Source organism: Strix aluco, chromosome 8, assembly GCF_031877795.1.
Source record: "Strix aluco isolate bStrAlu1 chromosome 8, bStrAlu1.hap1, whole genome shotgun sequence".
Taxonomy (NCBI): domain Eukaryota; kingdom Metazoa; phylum Chordata; class Aves; order Strigiformes; family Strigidae; genus Strix; species Strix aluco.
In genome coordinates, this window is record NC_133938.1 from 21289979 (window position 1) to 21310067 (window position 20089).

At 40.0% G+C, this 20089-nt stretch overlaps 1 protein-coding gene across 5 annotated transcripts in view; it reads right to left on the reverse strand.

Annotated features, from left to right (window-relative positions):
* The window catches only part of PLPPR5 (phospholipid phosphatase related 5), a 113218-nt gene that overhangs the window by 42585 nt on the left and 50544 nt on the right, over positions 1 to 20089 (reverse strand). For 3 of the 5 annotated variants that reach the window (XR_012624151.1, XR_012624150.1, XM_074832571.1), the window contains exon 1: positions 5715 to 6093. The exons of 1 other annotated variant lie outside the window; for it this stretch is intronic. Coding sequence is in view for 2 of the 4 variants with exons in the window: in XM_074832571.1 (XP_074688672.1) it covers positions 5715 to 5945 (231 nt within the window). In the remaining 2 variants the exon portion in view is untranslated. Of the gene's footprint in view, positions 1 to 5714; positions 6094 to 20089 lie in introns of those variants that run through there. One more of the 5 variants, XM_074832572.1, reaches the window with a different exon arrangement.

Below are 20089 nucleotides of genomic sequence, written 5' to 3' on the forward strand. Positions count from 1 at the left end.
GAGTTCTCAGGTATGAAGTAAATTTACAGATTTCTGGCACAGCAAATTCACAGAGGACACTTCCAGAAATATTTCTTTTTCAGAACTTTAATTCTAGACTGTGTTTTTCCTTAAGTTGTAACAAACAGATGACAGAATATTTTGATGTCCCAGAAATAGATCACAATCCAGCACCTGTTTTCATGTACGGCACTAAGTTATATCAGAGTAGAATAGTTTCATTGAACTACAGGTTAACTAAAAGTTACTCTGACAAGAGCATTTTGAAAACAGCCTGATACTATCCGATCAGTCCCTGATGCCACAGCACACAGAATCATAGGTGACAGAAGGAAAACAGGGACTAGCAGGTTCAAAAAGGAAGAGTGAGATAGGAGTGTGCCTATTCACACCAGCTAGATCTATGGCTGGAAACAAGTGGTGGATCTCCTTCAGGTCTCTGCATATCGTTCAACTACTCTTGAGCTGCTCAGACCTGGAACTATTAAGAGATCAGCAAAGCCACTGAAGAAGAGAGACTTCTGAAATCTGTGCTGATCCTTCAAAAGGTAGCTTTTCTTTCTAATTATTTACAGAATGATCTTGGGTTTTCTTAAAGTATCAGGGTATAGTAAATTCGATACATGAACAATGATGTTGCATCTCTCATTTTACAGTCTTATTTGCCAGGTTTCAAAATTCCTTCCTCAAGTGATCAGAAGAAAGTTACTGACTAAAGCTAAGCTGAAGGCAGAACGTCTGATCTTTTACATCCATTCCTTGTTTGGGATGTGCCAATTTAAAGGTTCATGTCTGAAAGATAGGTAGTTTTTTTCAATGGTGATATTAAGGGGATTATCCTAAAACAAATTAGTCTTTAATTGGTTTACAAAGAAAATATAAATATGCTAGGAATTCATCTAGGCAAACAGAACAGTGTCTATTTTATGAATAAGTACTGTAATCATTCGCTTGTTACTTGGAAATAAAAACAAACAACATTTGCAAAATAAAACTGTATACACATCTTAATGAAAGTGTGTCATTATCTCCTGGCTTTTATACAATAGTCAGCATACATCTTGGGTCCAATACTTTGAGTTTTACACCAATTATTGCTTAAACAGTTTTGACATTTTAAGTAATTCATATTAGCGTGTGGACACATTAAAAGAATCCTTGAGTGTAATTAACAGTATTTTAGAGAGGTCAAAAATTATTGAGATCTACCAGAAAGAAATAATGCAGACCTGATCACTCTATAGATTCTGAAACCATGAGAAACTAGCCTCACAGTTCTACAAATCATTTCTACTGGAAGCTAAAGAATTAGACTGACGTTTATATCCCAAGCTACATCTGTCATAACAAGTCTGAAAAAGCAACCAGCCCACTGAGCAAGAACTGGCACTTTGGGAAATGGCTTAAATAGCACTAAACTCTCAACTAGCACTTTTATGCTTATTACATATTTGAATAGACTGAAATCAAGAGCATATTTCTTGTCACCTTCACATTTGACTTAAAAAAAAATTAAAAAAGAGAAGAAGTATATTGAGAATTCCTCAGTGTACCAGAGATCTCTGAATATTAGGGCTATGGACAGTTAAAGGACAGAAGCACAGAGCCAGCAGTACTCTTTCAACCCTACAGTCAGAAAGACAAATGGGAGGAAGGGAGCCCACAGGGGCACTGCCTCTGAAGGAGTCTCATTCTCCCGTCACAGAATCTCATACTCAGGGCTTTTACATTCTTCTGATTGCAACTTCAACCTCATCTACATTTTGTAGAACATTTTGCTGTTAGTCTGCCTAATGCTCCTTATGCAAACACATCTACTCACTCAAGGCATTACTTTACCTGTGCCTAAAGGTATGACTTAGACTATTATTTATGGAAGGCCTTCTAACATTGAAATGGACCACATATTTTGTTGTATGTTAAGCTGTTGCATGTTTTCAGCCTTTTTTTAAAAACAAAACCCAAACATTTGAGCCCTCAAAATTATCCAGTGGAAGAACTCATAAACTGCATATTTAACAGGTAAGGAACAGCACATACACCCTTTAGAGATAATCCATGGAACACAGAAAACCAATGTTGTAATGTATCCTGCTTCATTTCATGGAACCTGCATAAAAGCTGGGAAACCTAACTGGAAAAAGGGAAAGGAAGAAGCTCTTCTCATCCTGCAGAACGGCTGCTGGATTCCTCTACAGGTTTCCTACAATTGCTGTTATACCTATGAATCATAGAATGGTTTGGGTTGGAAAGGACCTTAAAGATCATCTAGTTCCAGCCCCCTGCCATGGGAAGGGACACCTTCCACTAGCCCAGGTTGCTCAAAGCCCCGTCCAACCTGGCCTTGAACACTGCCAGGGCGGGGGCAGCCACAGCTTCTCTGGGCAACTCTGAACTTGCAGAGACTTCAAGCAGATATGTCTATTAGCAGACAATTAATTGATTACTGTTGAAGTGAACAGCACAACAATTTGACTTCTTACTAGCTCCTATGTGACCTAGGAGATATTGCAGAATATAATAGTTCAGTTGGAAGGGACCTACAATGATCATCTAGTCCAACTGCTTGACCATTTGTAAATGCTTGACTGAAGACTGTATATACACAAAACCAGTAAATCCCAAGTGCAGAGTACAAACCCCCCTTCCTTCAGTCACAGTTTCCCTTTCCCATACCAGAGCACCTGCAAGTCAAGCATTGCAGTAGAGCAAGCAGTCTCTGCTTCTGCCCCGGGCCTCCATTTCCCACATCAGACTCCTGAGGACCTGTGACCTGACAGCCAGCTGCATCTGTCCTTGAATGGCACGGGGGGGCAGACAGAATGGCAAAGCAGATGGCCTCAGGAATGGAAGCGTGGCAGCACTACTGCACTAGGGCTGCAGAAATGTATTAGGAGGAATTAACATTTTAAAGACTAACCAGAAAGTTTCCAGGATTAACATAGTGTTCACAGGTAACAACCCTGTCAAATGACCCAGCTCATTCATTACATCTCAGCACATGCACATAGCTACCCTGGGATCACTCAGCTCTATTGCGCAGCTTGACACTCAGGTCTGCTACTGCAGCTCTGATGTGGCACAGGAGTTTTGGATGAGCAGCCATGTGACAGCAAGAGACCCATTGCTGATGAGATGCTCATCAAGACAGATCCAGGTACTTTACTTTTTTAGCTTTTTTTAATAGCAGGCATGTGGAATGAGAAAAATCACTAGAAAAACTCATTTATCCTCTGATTTTAGAGAAACTTCATTAAAACTCAATGCAATGGAGCCATTGATTGAGTCACATTAATAGAACCTGGGTTACCTTGAAGCACTCTATGGCTCCAACTCAACAAGCCCCATCCCTCAAAAAAAAAAAACCAAACCCACCCAGTTACCCTGAACACCAAGGTAAAGACTCTGTTGCTCTATCTCAAAACTACAGAAACAGCATTAACCCCACACACCAAACTAACAGAAAGAAAAAAAGGTTTTTGTAAAAAAACTCTCATAAATCATAGTATTTAATAAACTATATTCCATGACAATAGTGATTTTGGAAAAAAAGTACAATTTCATTCACAGAAATCCATTTCCTTCACTGGTCTACATTTGTATCTTTACAGGCAGAAATATGGCTTTGTTACAGGATTCATTTTTATATTTTACTTATAGAAAAACCAAAAATTACACAGAACATCTATGGTCAAACTGTCACAAATGAGAAATCAAATAGAAGAGAATCTAATTCATCTCTGAAATCTTGGGAAGAAAGTTCAACTACTGCTAAAAGCATAGAAGTTGCTTTGGTGAAGAAATATTAACTTCACCACTTCTTTCAATGATAAGAACAAGTAAGCTTGTTCACAACTGAAAAAGAGCTACCCCATGTAAACGCTAAATCCAGGGGGATTGCCCAAGGAGAATCAGAACAGAATTCTGTCTGAAGCCTGAAAAAGATTGCCTTTATTTAATAACGTTAATGATTAGACTTAATGCTGTTGAAGTCATGAGATACCCAGGGGGTGAAATCTCCATTTAATAAAATAATTTTTTTTTAAAAAAAGTGCAACACAGGCACCTAGAATGTGGTTTTCCAGGCCCTGACCTCCCAATGCATGTCATTTGCCCAAGAGACTGGTGACTGGGAGAGAAAGCACAGTTAAATATTATTAAATTCTATTATTAGCTTTTTAGCAAGGCTTATTACAAGACTGCCAACCCAAAATGTCATGGTGATTTCTCTGACGTAATCATCTAGCACCCAGGAAGTGAAAACTACCAATCCATTTTGCTGACACATATTAGGAAAAAGAGATGCTCATCATGAATATCTGACACAATCTTTATAACTTCCTGAGACAAACAAAAGAAACAGAATTAAAAGCAAAACAAACATCACAGGCAAACAGCAGAAAAACACCACCAACAAAAAAAACCCTTTAAAACCTCAACAGCATTTGGGGGTTCAAAAGCGCAAACAGGGAAATAAAATAGTCAACTAATTGAAGTTAAAATAAAAACAAAACCAAAAGGCTAGGTAACAAGTTTTGCCAAATGACGTAGTTCAATCCCTAGGAAAAAAAAAAAAAAAAAAAAGAACAGTTTCAAATACTAAGGCTGAGCCTGACCATGAGGTTTTATGTTGGATACCATCTGAGACCTCATGGTACTACAATGCAGAAGGGAACTGTGTCTGGAATTACCATAGCATCACTTTGATGAAGCTTTTTATTCTTCTATTTTTTATATTTTCCTGAAAATGAATTAATCTGTTAAACTAATAATTAACATCTTAAGAGGCCTCCCCTTACTCTATTTTTTTTATTCTAATGCTTACAGCTGATTAAAATAAACTCTTTGCAAGGAGTTTCTGTATGTGTAACTGCACACAGCTGGTGAGTCTCTATATAATCCATCCCCAGTGGTTAAATACTCCCATCTCACTCCCTCTCAGCCTTTGCTCCACAGTACGGTCAGGGATTATTAAATTATGCTAATGCCCTTGTTATCTGACAACAGAACCAATACATTCAACAATTTGAAGGGAAGACATCTGACTGCTTTTTCCTCTTAGCTGTTTTCCCAAAAACCTAAAGAGAATCAGTGAAATAAACCTCATTTTAGACACACCTATTTAAGCCTGACTGACAGAAGATCATATTCAATTAGAGACACACTGGTTTAGTTTGCACACACATCAGTAACTGTGACATACGGAGACAACTAAATCAAGCAGAACTGCTCGCTGTTCTTTCAAAAAAATAAACTGACAGAGGGGTTTTCTAATTAGTACTGGGCGAAATATTAGTAAGTGGTTGCTAACGAGCAGGTTTCCCTCAGGTAGCCCATCGACCTGCAACCCGCACGCGTTTCAAAAAATAAAAGAGTCTTTTTATCAAAAGGAGTCGAACAGGGCTGGCAATACAGGCTCTGGCAGTTACATAAATCGGTGCTAAAAATAAGCTTCAGAGGCGCGGGGTGGGCAGCGGCTGGGGCCGGGGCCGGAGCCGGGGCTGGGCCCGGCAGCGCTGCCCGCCGGGGCCCGTGGGGCCGGGCCGCAGCCCCGCAGCGCGGGGGGCACGGAGGGAGGGAGGGAGCCCGCCGGGCCCACGCCAGAGCCTCCCGCCGGCGGCGCCGCTCCGGCCGGGGCCCGCGGCGAGACCCGGCCCGGCCCAACAAGTTGCTGGAGGGGATGGGGGGGAGGGGGGCGGGCGGCCCCTGCTTACCACCAGCACGGGCACGCCTGCGGTCAGCGAGTAGAGGAGCACCGGGGGCACGGCGCTGCGGTCCTCGGGGCCCGGGTAGGGCTTTCGGTACGCGCCCTCGTAGCAGAAGAAGCCCTGCACGTTGACCGTGAAGGTGTCCGTGTACTCGAAATAGTAAGCCAGCATCACGGTCCCTGCCATGATCACCATCTGGAAGTACAGCATGCTGGTGAGCGGAGAGGGCACTCGCATGTACGTGGGCTCCGGCGGCGGCAGCCCCCCTCCCCAGCGGCGCGTTCCGCCCGCTCCCCGGCGGCATCCACCGCGGGCGGAGGCGGCTCGGCGGCGGCTCGCAGCGCGGTCAGGCCCGGGAGGCGCGGGGCGCGGGCAGGGCAGGCGGGGGCCCGGCCCGCCGCTCCGGCACCGCCACCGGCACCGGCTCCAGCGCGGCCGCCGGCTCGGGCAGCGGGCGGAGCGCGGCGGCGAGAGGGGGCGGCTTCGCCCCGCCCCGCCCCGCCCGGGGAGCGGCAGCCGCGCCGGACCCCGGCCCGGGCGGGGAGGAGGCGGGGGAGGGGGCGACGGGGGGAGGCTCCGCACCGGCGGCGAGGGCCTATCTCAAAGTTCCCCGGCCCCGGGACCGTGATTAGTAGGTGAGCCCTCTCCGCGTCCTGCGAGGCGGGGGACACGGCGGGTCCCTCTCCCTCCCCCGACACAGCCCGCGGTGTGACGGGCGTGAACTGGCGGGGGAGCGCCCGGTGCCACCCGCCCCGCCCCGCTCGGAGCCGCCGGGCAGCGCCGGGCGCTCGGCACTGCGGGGCCCCGACACCGCCAGCAGCCACAGCTCGGCCGTGCCCGGGCAGGCGGACGGATCGCCGCTGTTTGTCGGCGTGGTGAGACACTCGGGATAGAAATAGGTACTCTCTTGTGTCTCGACTTAACCTTTAAAAGGTGTAAACCCTTTCGTTTAACAGCTCTGAAGACGGAGCTGTCCTCACCCAGGTATCATCCCCGAGTCAGAGGAGAGTCTGCTCCAGTACTGGGAGAAGCCGTATGTATGAACACAAAAGAGTTCCACTTAAAAATACATACACAACACTTAAGAACAGACGAGTGTGCCCAATGCTTGTGCAGATTGACCTGTGTGCAGGCTCCAGTCTGGATTCCCAAAGCCAACAGATAAAAAGTTACTTCCCCCCTTGCCCCAAAATTTTATATGGCTTAAAGATTCCACTTGGCTTCCTTACTAAAGGCTGTTAGAAATAACAAATGAGATTTGATCGCCCTCTTTTATAATGTGTAATCATTCTGGTGTTGAACTTTGGCTTTAGCTGTTCATTTTCATCCCCTTTCTGGAGAATTTTGTTCATATTCAGTGATGTTAGTCTTCATGCATTTATTTTTAATCAGCCCTTGAAGAACACACTCTTCATGCCTGGCTTCCACATCCAGTCTATTTTTATGTGTTCTTAACATACTCCCCAGAAGAATCTAAATCATGTCATTTGCGTTGCACTCACTCACCAGGCTTAGCTGGATAGCTCCCTACCTTTCTGAAAAATACGTAGTGAGACATGAGACATCTTGTGGTGAATTCTGCCTAGCACAGAGTTTCTTTTCCCCATTTCTTTAGCACAGTCCAATATCCATTACCATACACATAAAAATCTTAATTTCATCCTGGAGATTGCATACGAATACCCCCATTGTTAGGATATAAGGCCTGATCCAAAGACCAAAGTCAATACCAGGACTGCAATGAGCACTAGACTTGGCTCTTCGGTTCTATTTGAGTGGATGCTTCAGAGGAACACTGGTGGCGTATTTCTTTCAAGAATTGGCATTGGGGGAAAAACCTTTTTCCAGAAACCAGCTAATAAAATACTCCTGCATTTTGCTATTGCAAGCCAACTTCTATTTATAGCTATAGCAATGGAGCTATTACATATGGGAATTAAAGGACATAAAAAGTCCTGTGTTTACAAAACTTTTCTGAAGCTACTATCAACATTTCTGAAGGATTTTGGATCATAGATTTTGGAAAGAATCTCCATAGGTCACATAGTCCAACCACATGCTCAACAGAGGTCCTGTTAGATCAGGTTGCTCAGTCCAGTCAACTGTCAAGTGAAGAATGGAGATTGCACAACCACTCTAGACAACCTGTGCCAGTGTCCAACCACGGACGTGTGAAACATTTTTTCCTTACATTAAGCTTGAATTTTCTGTGTTCTATGCTGGGTCTGCTGCCTCTCCTCCTGTCACTGGGAACCTGGAGAGAAGAATCTGACTCTCCTTTCTCTACACCCCACCATGAGGTAGATGTAAACAATAGTTCAAAATCCCTTTGGCTTTCTCTCATTAAGGCTAAACAAAATTAATGATATTCCTGGTCATACAGGAATACATCTGTATCCTGAGTGCTTGCTCATTTTTGCTGATGCACAAATGCTAGCAAGTATATACTGGCTGCCATTAAATGGAGCATAAGACTATTAAAGGAATTATTAAGGGACATTACAGTGAAGAGAGCTTGTCTTTATGCTTTTCTCTTACTCTACAACAGTGACACTGTTTAGGCTCTAATATGTAGCTTCCAATCATTTACAAACATGGTGTGCAGCGGGCCGGAATAAATCTATTAGATACAATATTCACTTATATTTTTGGCTCATTCTAGTGCCCATGCTTCAAATATTACAGGTGGACTGGCCATTTAATAGAGTTACAAGACAGAGAATACAGGATTTAAGTCAAGGAGGAGTTTTAAAGTCTGCTTCATTGGTAAACTCAGAGTCAGCTCAGAGTGATCTGCATCAACTCAGGTCACTGATGAAAAAAACACAAAAATGTCAGGCTCTGTTTTCCATTCAAAATAATGGTGCTATATGGGCAAATTGATTGACTGTCAACTTGATGCTTCACTGAGAAATTAAGGGAGTTAATTATTCCTTTTCTCCAGCCTCTAGATTTTAGAATAAAGATCGTTAGGTGGGAAAAGTAGTCAGGTCACCTTATTGAATAGAAAGGGGCTCAACTACAGAGTAGATAGAGGACCAGATGCTAAAAAACTTTAAAGCAGAAGGTATACAAAAATTTCAATGATTTTTTTTCTTTGAAAGCGCTGTAAACTTATGGCTGTTTCTGAAAATAATGAACTGTGTATTTATTTTTATGCAGGTAAGACCTGCTCTCACACTGTCATCCTTTCTCATCCCCTTCTTCCTCTTCTCCCATTTTGGAGATCTTTTTACCTTAGAACAAGTCTGAAAGGCTTGGTTTCCTGCAGCTGATAAAGTTAAGTTAAAATCTGGATTAGCTTTTGTCTGACTTGCACCAGTTGAAAAACATACATGCACTTGATGCTTGCTACTGTCCTCTTCACAGAAGTTAACTTGCACTATGTAGACTACTACTTGGTGTAATAATGAAGGGTAGAAATGCTTAGGAATGCATAGGTAAGGCAGGTCCAAGCTCCACAAGATGCTTAGAATATTACAAAAGGAAAAAGACAATAATACCAAGCATTGCTCTATTTTAATATTCAAACAAATTCCCATTTTGTTGCAGACGTACTTTATAAGCATGGCCTGCACACCAGTGGCTTGCCTTCATGAATAGGCAGTTAGCTGATCAAGTAAAACCAGAGCTATACTTTTGATTATAATGGACATGATGTTTATTGGCTGCACAGTTGAATATGCAAACATGTATTAAATCAAACAAATAGAAGCATAAGAACACAATCCCCAGTGACTAATGCAGGCAGCTAAATATATTCTGCAATCACAGTATTCCTTGTTGATTTATATCAGTGATATGCCATGACAGATGAGATGGCAGAGAGAAGCCCAGAACCAACAATCTTTGCTTCAGAAGGCTTTTGGTAAAATTATCAGCTGAAACTCAGATGACAGACAGACTGTTTTTAAAACTAACTTTCTTGGGAATAGCGCCACTGATCTCAGAGCAGGAGTTCCCCTGATAGTCCTCACAGATTTATCTTGTTCTTTTCCTTTGCTACCTAATTTTAAGTGAAATATCAGCTCAAGAGACACAATGTAGAGCAGGGCAGACAAAGAGAAACCTCAGCTGCACTGTTTTGCAATACTTTGAAATCATGACCTTCATTACAGGTAGATATTTCCAATTTCAAACCAGATTCACTAATGTTTCATGTGCTTACAATCACCAGTTTTTTATAGCATTTTCTAGTTATAAAACATTGCTATGGCAAAAGGCAGTAAAGAAACAAAGCCAACCCAACAAAGCCTTCTCAATGGGAAGAAAAAGAAGAATTTATATCATATCACCTCACTGTTTTTACCTTTCTGCCTACCTCTTTCATGCTTTATCAGAGTGACAGCAGCTGGCAACCCCATAGCTGTTTCCCTGTTATATCTCTACACTACTACACTAAACCAGCCATTTCTGAAGGGAATATTGCATCTGGTTTGATGGCACAGCAGCAGGGAAGAGACAGAATGAACTAAAATCTTTAGACCTCCTGGCTTTATCCAGGAAGAAAATTAGGAACAGCCCCCCAGTTTGGCAAACAGCAGGCGAGAGATTTACTTGCATACAAACTTTAGAAGAACATTGTATAATACTTAGTTATTTGATGCAAGCTTTACTCTGCCAAAATATAATGGTCTCTTCCTCTGTATTTAATAACAGATATTGTTAAGAGATAACTAAAAGGACATTTTAATTGTTTAATTAAATTGTTTATTGATATGCAGTGATTTGAGTCCTAAAGCCCAGGGCATTTACTGCTAAAATTTATGCTTGTAGGACCATCAAAATGGAAGAGAAAAATAATTTTCTAGCAGCTGGAGCACAGCGCAGAATCAGAAATGGGGGCTTGCCCAGAACATTTGCAGTATGATTCAAACAAATTAGACACCAAATCTAAGCTTTTCATAAGGTCTTAGTATGTAGCTCACAGAGAGAGAACTCCAGTAGGTGTCTAAGATCTACTACATTAGGGTAGGATGAATCATCCTCTGAAAATGTCATTCATTCCATCCTAAGAAATACCAGCCTCTGATGATACCACTTGCAACAATAATGAAACAAGCTTTGATGACTAGTTTAGACTAGCACCCTTCTTTTAAAGGGCTCTAGTAAGATGTGATCAATTTTACTCTTAACTTTCACTTGCACACAGCTAAACTAGCTCTAAAATAGGAATTATACTTTTCAAGAGTCACACAGGGAGAAAAAAGTCAAATTAGTAGCAGCATAAGCATTAATATTGCATTTGTATTGCAGTATTAAGTAGAGCTAGACCCTATTTCCATAGAAGACAACATTTTGCCCCAGTAAGCTTGGGCACCTCATACAGTGCAGTGCAAGTATATAAGAGAGTGAGCAGATGGAGATGAAACAAATGAGGAGGAGGATAAGGCAACAATGAAATGATAGAGTTTGATATAATGAGTAGCAGTCACAGCACATTAGTTGTCTAGTCAGTGTTTACATCAGTAAGACAATCTTCTTAAAACTGCTTGCTATCTTCAAATTAAGAAGTACTATTGCATGCAAGTTCTTCATAGGTTAGAACAGAAATTTGGGATGCCAGAAGGACACCGTGTACCTAAAGCCTGTACATCTTCAGAACTAAAGCCTGTATTAGCATATCTACCACTCTATTGCCAAAATAAAAAACTACAAAACATAGTTTTGTCAATGTGAAATGAAATTAAACACTGATATTTGAAAGCTCAAATAATGATTATTTAATCTTACCTAAGATAAATTTAGGAAAAAGCCTACCACTTCGAAAATTATTACCACAGCTATGAAGTTATCTTCATTGGTAGACATATTTTCAGTAACTGCAGTGTTATACAAACTGACTGTAAACTTGGCCATCTTTGGCATAATTGGTTTAATAAAAATCATATGAGTAACCTCAGGATTTTGGAATAAACTTCCTCATCTCATTCACACAGAATATCATCATTCTTATAATTTCTTTCCATGAAAGAAAACCCCTTTCCGAGTTAATCAGCAATACTTTGGAAGACTGATGCAGCAGATTACTGAACAGTAGCTGACATAAGCAGAGCACTAGCCTATTCATGGTGCAGTAGTCAAGCGGAAAAAAAAAAAATCAGACAGACCTGTCCTGTGCAGTACACTGTATATATCTGTACAGCCAATTTTGTACACAATCCAAAATTAGTTCAGACATTTGTACAATGCCTGAAGGTTTTACAGACCAATACTAAAACTCCCTTTACATATTACTGAATTAATTTCACTCATTTGAATATGGCAGTTTGCTGCATTGTAATTCGCCTTCTCTTTTGTACCTTTTTTATTATAAATAGTGAGACTAATTAATGCAATTTATTGGCTAAATATTCTTCACAGCCATCAAAGGGATGCACTTAAAGTAAATGTTTGCCCACTCCTCAAGATTCTACACTGTCTGTATAAAACTTTCATCAATCTGAAAACACAGAAGTATGAAGGAAGGAAATGGCCAGCCTGTCCAGCCTCCTTTCTGTGGTTATTTATGCTCTCATCCACAGCTTAGCCACTTATAGGAACTGGATTTAGTAGTCCCCAGTGCTTTTACACATACTGTAAACACATTCTCAAAGACCTGTGAGCAACAGCTGAAGTTACCAGAGGGATGGAGATAACCTCCTGTTTTAACCAAAGGAGACCTTGTTCCTTTGCAGGAAAACTTCCATGAAAAATCAAGCCCTGTTTGCTTGCAGGGTTGATGTTTTATAGCCTGGTCTCTACCTGGATGAATCCACCCTCTCATTTTTAAATTCCACACTTAAACAGAAGTGTGACTAATCTTTAGCTCTGCACACTTGCCATCATTATCTTTTGCTAATACCATGATCAGGAATAAAATATTATGAGATACTGAGGAGGGGAAAGGTAAAACTATCCAAAAGTGTGTAAAAGAAATGAGACTGTCACTTTGGCATGGGACTCTGCATGGAATTACAAGGTCTTTCTTCCAAGACCAAGAATTCCTCAATTCAGGGGCAGCTGTATAGTAAAACTTGGAGTTATCTCTTTCCATAACCAAGCCTGGCCCTCAGCAATTGTATCATGAACAGGTAAGGTATACAAGACTCCAAAGATATTTTCAAGTATAAGATTCAATTAACCCACTTACTAACTTTCTCTCAAAAGGGAAAGACAAATAGGCTAATATCATAAATTATGCACCATAATCACTGCATACCTCCAGCTCTGGTTATCATATGCATATATATGCATATAATGTATGCGGCTCATCCTGGCAGGAGTCCAATACATCCTCTGTAACAGTTTCTGCTGGATAAGCTCACACACAGTTGTGCTGTAGAACTACTTATGTTCTTACAAATTATACCAGACATTTCTCATTAGAATTACACCTGAAATCCCATTCCCAAGTTGGATATTATCTATTACTTCATAAAATTAAGATGAAAAGCATAGAAAGGGCAAGTTCCGGATACCTTTAGCCAGTGGATCAATGGAGAAAAAGGAAGAAAAAAGCCCACAATTTACTGAAAAGAATTACAGACATTGCTACCAGGTAATTGTTCAAGAAAGCTAGAAACAGAGATGATGATTTTCTTAATTACTTTGAAAATCTTAAATATTAAAAATATTTAAATTCCAATTCATAATATTCATCACTGGGAACCCAGCTCTTCCATACCCTGGTATAGTCCTTAGCTTCACAATCCACGGAGCTATATCACACATTTTCATTCAACACCAAGACATTTATGTTACATTCATGTTTTCACACACATCATTTCTCTGAAAAATGCCCTTCCTTTTGTAGCTTGTTCATGAGCATGCAGTGAAGACAGAAAACTCAAGAAAGAGGAAAACTTAAAGTCTAGTGACAAAAAATACTCTGCTACAAAGACACAAAGCATTCGTACAGCCCTGTGATACTGCTGTGAATGACACCATCACCAGGCCAGTGAGGACACACCTCACAGGAATTTCCTACACTGGTTTGTTTCACAGAGCCATGTTTTTCATGCCCACTGCAGGACAGATGCCTCTGCACTTTAAGAAGCCCCCACCTTCTGCAGAGGACTACCTCTACTCTACCCCTTCTGGCTGCAAGGTTAAGCCCAGAGCAGCACTAAAATGACAACCTTTAAGGCATTAGCCTGCTCACACTGAAGTTAGTAAGTGCATTTCTCTGAATGGCTGGATTCCTACAAGACAATCATTGCAGGAAGCATCCATTTCCATCCACCACTATTCAGATACTTTCCTTCTATCAAGGTATTTGAATATCCTTGGAGATACTAAGAACTTCACTGACAAGGCTCTGAGGAACCTGCCCTAAAATTGAAGTGAGCCCTGCTTTGAACACATGGGTAGATTACAGGACCACCAGCAGGCCCCTCAAACCTAATTTTTTCTGTGATTCTGTGAATTAGTCCTGATTTACTCCAACCTATAGATTTGCAGTCTTTAGTCCTAATGATTACAATCCATTCTAATGGTGATTCACTGCAATTATTGTCATTCACTTGATTATTGTGATTCATATCTAAAAATAAAATCATATTTCCTCTAAATTGGTGAATTGGTACAAAGTGAAACTGCTTACCTACATTGGTAGCAACAAAGACACCTCTTAATTTTCCCCTTTCTAAAGGGAGAGTCCCATACATATATATAAATATATGCTCCAATAAGGTGCTACATAAAACCTGTTCCAGGATTGGTCCTGAAAAAAAAAAATCTGAGAGGCTACCCCTTTGACTTGGTCATCATTTCTCATCATAATTACCTTCCAGGCAAAAAGTATTAGCAGGAGACTCAGGAAGGCAGGAAGGAAGGAAATAAATCAGTTGAAAAGTCACTTCTGAGAGACATAGTAACAGCTTTTGCTGCTTTGAGAAGTGAATCCTGAACTGCAAGGAGCAGCTGGAAAGGTAAAGAGAGTAATAATAAAATAATAAATAAACCAGCTTTTCAAGATCATTTGTGGTAACTTGCAGGATTATTAATAACCAAAGCTTTCAAGCCCTTTGCTAAATTAATTTACTTGAGATTGCTTCTCATTTAAAAATATTCTGTGTTTAACAAATTTTTAGGCTAAAGGATAAGCAATTTATTAGGCTAGAACATGAATATCACTGATAAAATAGGGGACACTGTCAAATTATTATGTAACAAAATATATGCTCATTTGGTTAATACACAACTCTTTACTTTGGTCACTGCTTTTGGAAATCCTTACTCATTCAATGCCTTACTCATCCACCTAGCCAGCTCAACTCCAGACAACCGATTGTACTAAAAGAAAGAAGTGGCAAGTGATCATGTGGGAAAAAATGATTAAAGAAGGAAAAGTGGGGAGAGAGAGATTTGTGCAAGGGTACATTTACAAAGCTGGCAAGAACATCAGAAGTTGAAATTTGAGGTTTCTTGTGGGAAAATGAAGTAAGTGGGGGATTCTGTAGGCTCCTGCCAGAGCAAAAGGATTAAAAGTAGCAGCTCAACAGCTCACACAGGCAGCTAGTACACTGGCCTGACAGCAGGACAATATGAAGAGAGCTTGATTATGCATAGGCAGCCTGGCTCTTCACAGCCCTGGCAGGTGGTAGAGGGGTAAGAAGGTACTGGGACAGAATCAAGGAATATAAAATATCTTCAGGATTCATTTCGGGAGAGGATTAATTAGTACCCACCAGAACTAAGATTAGTATCTCTTTTCTCTTATGACCACCCAGCGACTTTACTCTTATGGCCTTAAAGCATCATTGCAGTTTTCGCACTCTTCACGTTGCCAGAAACTGTCATTCTTAGAAGCATATAAGGCTCATTTACTTTGAACTGACTGCTGTGTGGTAAAACTGTAAATATGAAGTACAACTACCTCAGAAATAGAGAGACATTAAAATATTATTAGTGTTTGGTCTTCCCCCCCCCCCCCCCAAGAATTCTGTTGATTTAGAGAAATTAAAGTCAGTAAGAGATCTGAGTACAGAACATAACAGCTGCAGAATCAGATTCTCACTAAGACAGCAAAAAATTAACCTTTGGGAACTGGAGTGGGCAGTTGCTAAGAAGATACAACCGTCTCAGGACACATAATTTTTATGGCATTAACCTTTTCTTCATAGAGCAATGTCAATATCCAGCATGCTGAATACTGCTTCTACAGTAACTAGGACAGTATCTAAATTGGATTTAAGCAAATTTTAGCTTATTAGGCATCCTAATGTCCAGTGTTTAATTCCATTAGGAACATTTAACATTTCAGTTAGCAAAAAAAGAAAAATGTTATCCCACAGAAATGGAACAATATCAGATTTGTCCCAGCTGACCTTGGCATTAGTTACACAGCCAAAGTCAACAATAAGTTTAGGAAAACCATGTATGATGTATTATGTATGACTCCAAAAATGCGTATCTTCCACACTGGTTTTAATCATGCACTCTCTACTTAATATCTCAACTGTCTTACACTAATGTTGCAACTAGCAACTCCAGAAACAAGGGTAACGAAAATAGGGAGGCAGAGCAGCTTTTGTCATATAATCTTCCCCAAAGATAGAAAAAAATCTTGGAAGGAGAAATTTTCACTGCTGTTGATACACAGCAATTTAATCCCGCACCAGTACCTGTATCTTACTAGCTTTATGTAATGAATAGATACTTCTACATAATCTTTTCATTTCAGTTTTCAAGAAAAAAAATCACCAGTGTGGGTGTTCTAAAGAAATACAGAGTAATAAAGCTTATAAACCAATTGGGATAGTTATGCTATACAAGCTCTTAGAAAAGACTTCCACTGCCTAAAAATTTCCCTAAGCATACTAAAAATATCCCACAAAGAAAGGAAAATCCAACTCCTTGTTCATATCCAACAGGTACAGAACTCATGATGCCCTTCCTTCTTCCAGGATAGCCAGCAGGAGAGGTAAGCTACAACGCATTCACTAGATGCCAGGAATTTTTTTCTCCCTGCATTTCTCATGGTCAGGGCTGGAAAAGTCATTGCATCAGAAGGAAGAGCAAAAATTCTGGAAACCTCTTCAGACTTGAGGACAATTCCAGAAAAAAATCGTTCATGGATTAGTTTCCCTCAGATTACAGCTTCCTTGGATCCTGCTGTCCTTGGCATCTTATCTTCCTGTGCCTTGTGCTTTGACCTATTTCTTGCAAGTAAAACAGGCATTATGAAAAGCAGAAGAAACAGAACCTGCTTCGTGTTATTGGCTACTATAATTGAGTTCAGTACCAGCAGGTGAAGATTAATAAAGAGGAGGAGGTGGCTCATTTCTGCTCACAAAAGACATAACCCTTACATGCAGGATGTTTACTTGCATCTGGCTCTCTATTATGCAAGTCCTTCCACAATTATCTGGTACAGTAAAATTGCTTACTAGGGTGTTACTGGTTTATGAGAGCTAAGCTCAGAAATTGTTTGGGAAGATTACAATACAAAGAAATAACATTTATTGAATTACTATGCTTCATCCATTTCAAAGAAGCAACAGCCTTCCAATGCTTGCCTTGTCAGTAGAAGACATTAAAAAGTTTCATTAGTGCAATTAGTGCTTTTCGTCAGTGTCAGTTCTTTCTCTCTCAGTTGGATTGCTCTCAGTGAATGATTAGTGTTGAAAACCTCTCTAAATGTTTATCATCCTGTTAGATATGGTTGGAAGTTTAATTTTTCAGGGCATTGTCAAATAAAGTGTGTTGCGGTTCTTGAAAGTAAAATACTACACAGATAGCCAGAGCCCCTCTGGGGACTGTTTCTAACAGTGGACTATTCCTGTCTAGCAATGATGGAACAGATATGTATTGTGGCACATTATTTTTCATTGTAAAGTGTTACTAAAATGAATTACAGAAATTATCAACTGAAAAGAACTGTGATAAAATTACTTTCATGTAAGGTAATTTCTATCCGAAAGGTATTTAAATGAAAGTGCAGTAAATGTAGGGTAATGAATATATGGCAATAACATTCACAAGGCTCAGATTCTGAGCAGGTAAACATTCCTATTTTCAGAAAGGAAGAGAAAAATCTATTGGAACAGGAGACTCACATGCAATTTCTAGAGAAGTATTTTCCTCCATGCTTTTTGTCAAATGATTGATGTATCAAATTCATCAAGAGATAAGGGTCGACATAGAGCTGAGGGATATGGTGTAGTTGGAAACTGCCAATGCTAGGTTAATGGTTGGACTAGATGATCTTCAGGGTCCTTTCCAACCTAGACGATTCTGTAAAAAGAGTTTTAAAGGACTGATTTTTTTTTTTTTTCTTTTTTGGAATAGGGTTAGAGGACAGTCAATCAGGACAATTGCTCTGTAAGATGATCTCTTTAACATCCTGGCCAAATTAAATGACAAAGACTGCCTAAGCAATTTACTACCTAGTAAATCATGTGTTTCCCTAAAATGACTTTTTTGTGCCACCTGTTAGGATTGTATTTGTGAGTAGTTAACGGGATGCAAGATTAGAAAAATATCACCTCCCCCAATTCAGATGCTCCAAGAAATATGCAGGACAGTCAAAAATATATTTTCCCTAAGTCAAAATGAGTCAAAGAGCTACTTGTAATTGAAGAAACAGCTTTCCAACAAGCAGCAAGCCAAGGACAGCCAAAGTCACTGAAAGCTACGGAGTAGGGTTTTCAGCTACAATTTACTTATTTATTTTATTTTTCCTATTAAATCTCTGTATAACTTCAATCCCATCAAAGACTGTGTGCATTTGATCCTGTCCTGGTATTCTGCATTTATCTATGGTATTTAAAGCACTGCATTCCTTTAAAGCAGTTTTCATTTTCTTACAATATAAATAAAAAAACCAGCTGAATATATTTTTAAATTATTACTTTCTGTAATTCCTTTCAGGACCTACATTTTGCATTCAAGTAGCTATAGAAAGCCTTAAGAGCTAAATCACGGAGAAGAGATAAACAATACGTAACGGTATTAAGAGAAGCAAATCTGCATGACATTTTAATATTGCACTTCCTGTTCATGTGCTGTTTCATTTCACATTGAAGAAAAAAGTTATCAGGCATCTTACTCCGTACCTAAAGGGGATTACAAGTCTTGAAATACACAGATAGATCAACACCAACAAATATAATAGTAGAAGCAGAAACCACACTCTAACTCTCTTCATCTAAGAGCAGACTCCAGGATACATATCTAGTGTTTCACTTCAGTGCAATATCTTTAACGTCCACTGCAAAATAAAAATTAAAAAAAAAAAATTCTAGATTTAAAGAAAAAAAATATTTTGAGAGTTATAAATTAAAATAAAGATTGTTTGATAAGTTTAGATTTTGAAGGCTGACTATTTTGATGGGAGACGTGAAATGGTTTTTACTTGCTTCTTTGTTGGCTTTCCAGTATCACCACAAATTCATACAACTGCAGTTCAGTCATTCACATGCAACTAGTTTCTGTATCCTATGCTAAATGCCTTAGTGGCCAGTTTTTAAGACTCTTGGGAAGCTACTTAGATACTGGAAACAGAACAAAAAGGGGAGAAGAAAATGGTAGGCTGAGAAAATTACACAAGAGAGAGATTATAAAAAATGTCTTAGGCAGAAAATAAATCCTTAGAACCCAAAGGGTAAAGGAGAAACTAAGATTGACCTCCTACTGTTGAATCAGCTGTAAATTGACTGAGTCATCTTGATTCTCAGCTATGAGAAAGCTCACAATTCAATGGAGAATAAATTGCATAAAGAGCTCTGCCGAGTGCATAACCAAGGCAGAGATAAATATCAGCCAGGATCTCCTGAGAAGCATGAAAAAAAGCCATTGCTGTATTGCTACAAAACATATCCTCAACAAAAACTGAAAAACGACAAAGCCTATCAGTGTAGTTAAGCACAGTTCAGAGTTCTATGCTAAGAAGTCAGAAATCCTTGCACATTAACAGAAATTTTTCACAAAATTTAGATGGGTAGTTGATGAATGTAACTCTGAAGTATTTGAAGTACATAGAAGTCAAGATTCTCACAAGTACATATATTAAAGGATCTGCCCACTGCCAGAGTCAGTAATAGTCTAATTCCTGCATTCAAAAAAGGTAACTGTAGTAGTTTCTAAAAGTTAATACCAGGTGAAAGAATTATACCTTGTCTAGAGATTCTAGTGAGTAATTATATGCACAAGTGGAAAAAAAGAAAACCAGAAAAAAACAGATAAAATAGATTGTTTAAATAGTACCACTTAATGCTTTTAGTTGGAGAATCCCTAAACCTAAAATTGCAAAAGTGTGCAAGATTCCAGTGTCCTGGAATGCGTTGATAGTAACTTCCTTCTCCAAGTGATAGAGGAGCCAACAAGAAGAGGTGCTATGCTGGACCTTGTTCTCACCAACAAGGGGGCTGGCAGGGAGTGTGAAGCTCAAGGGCAGC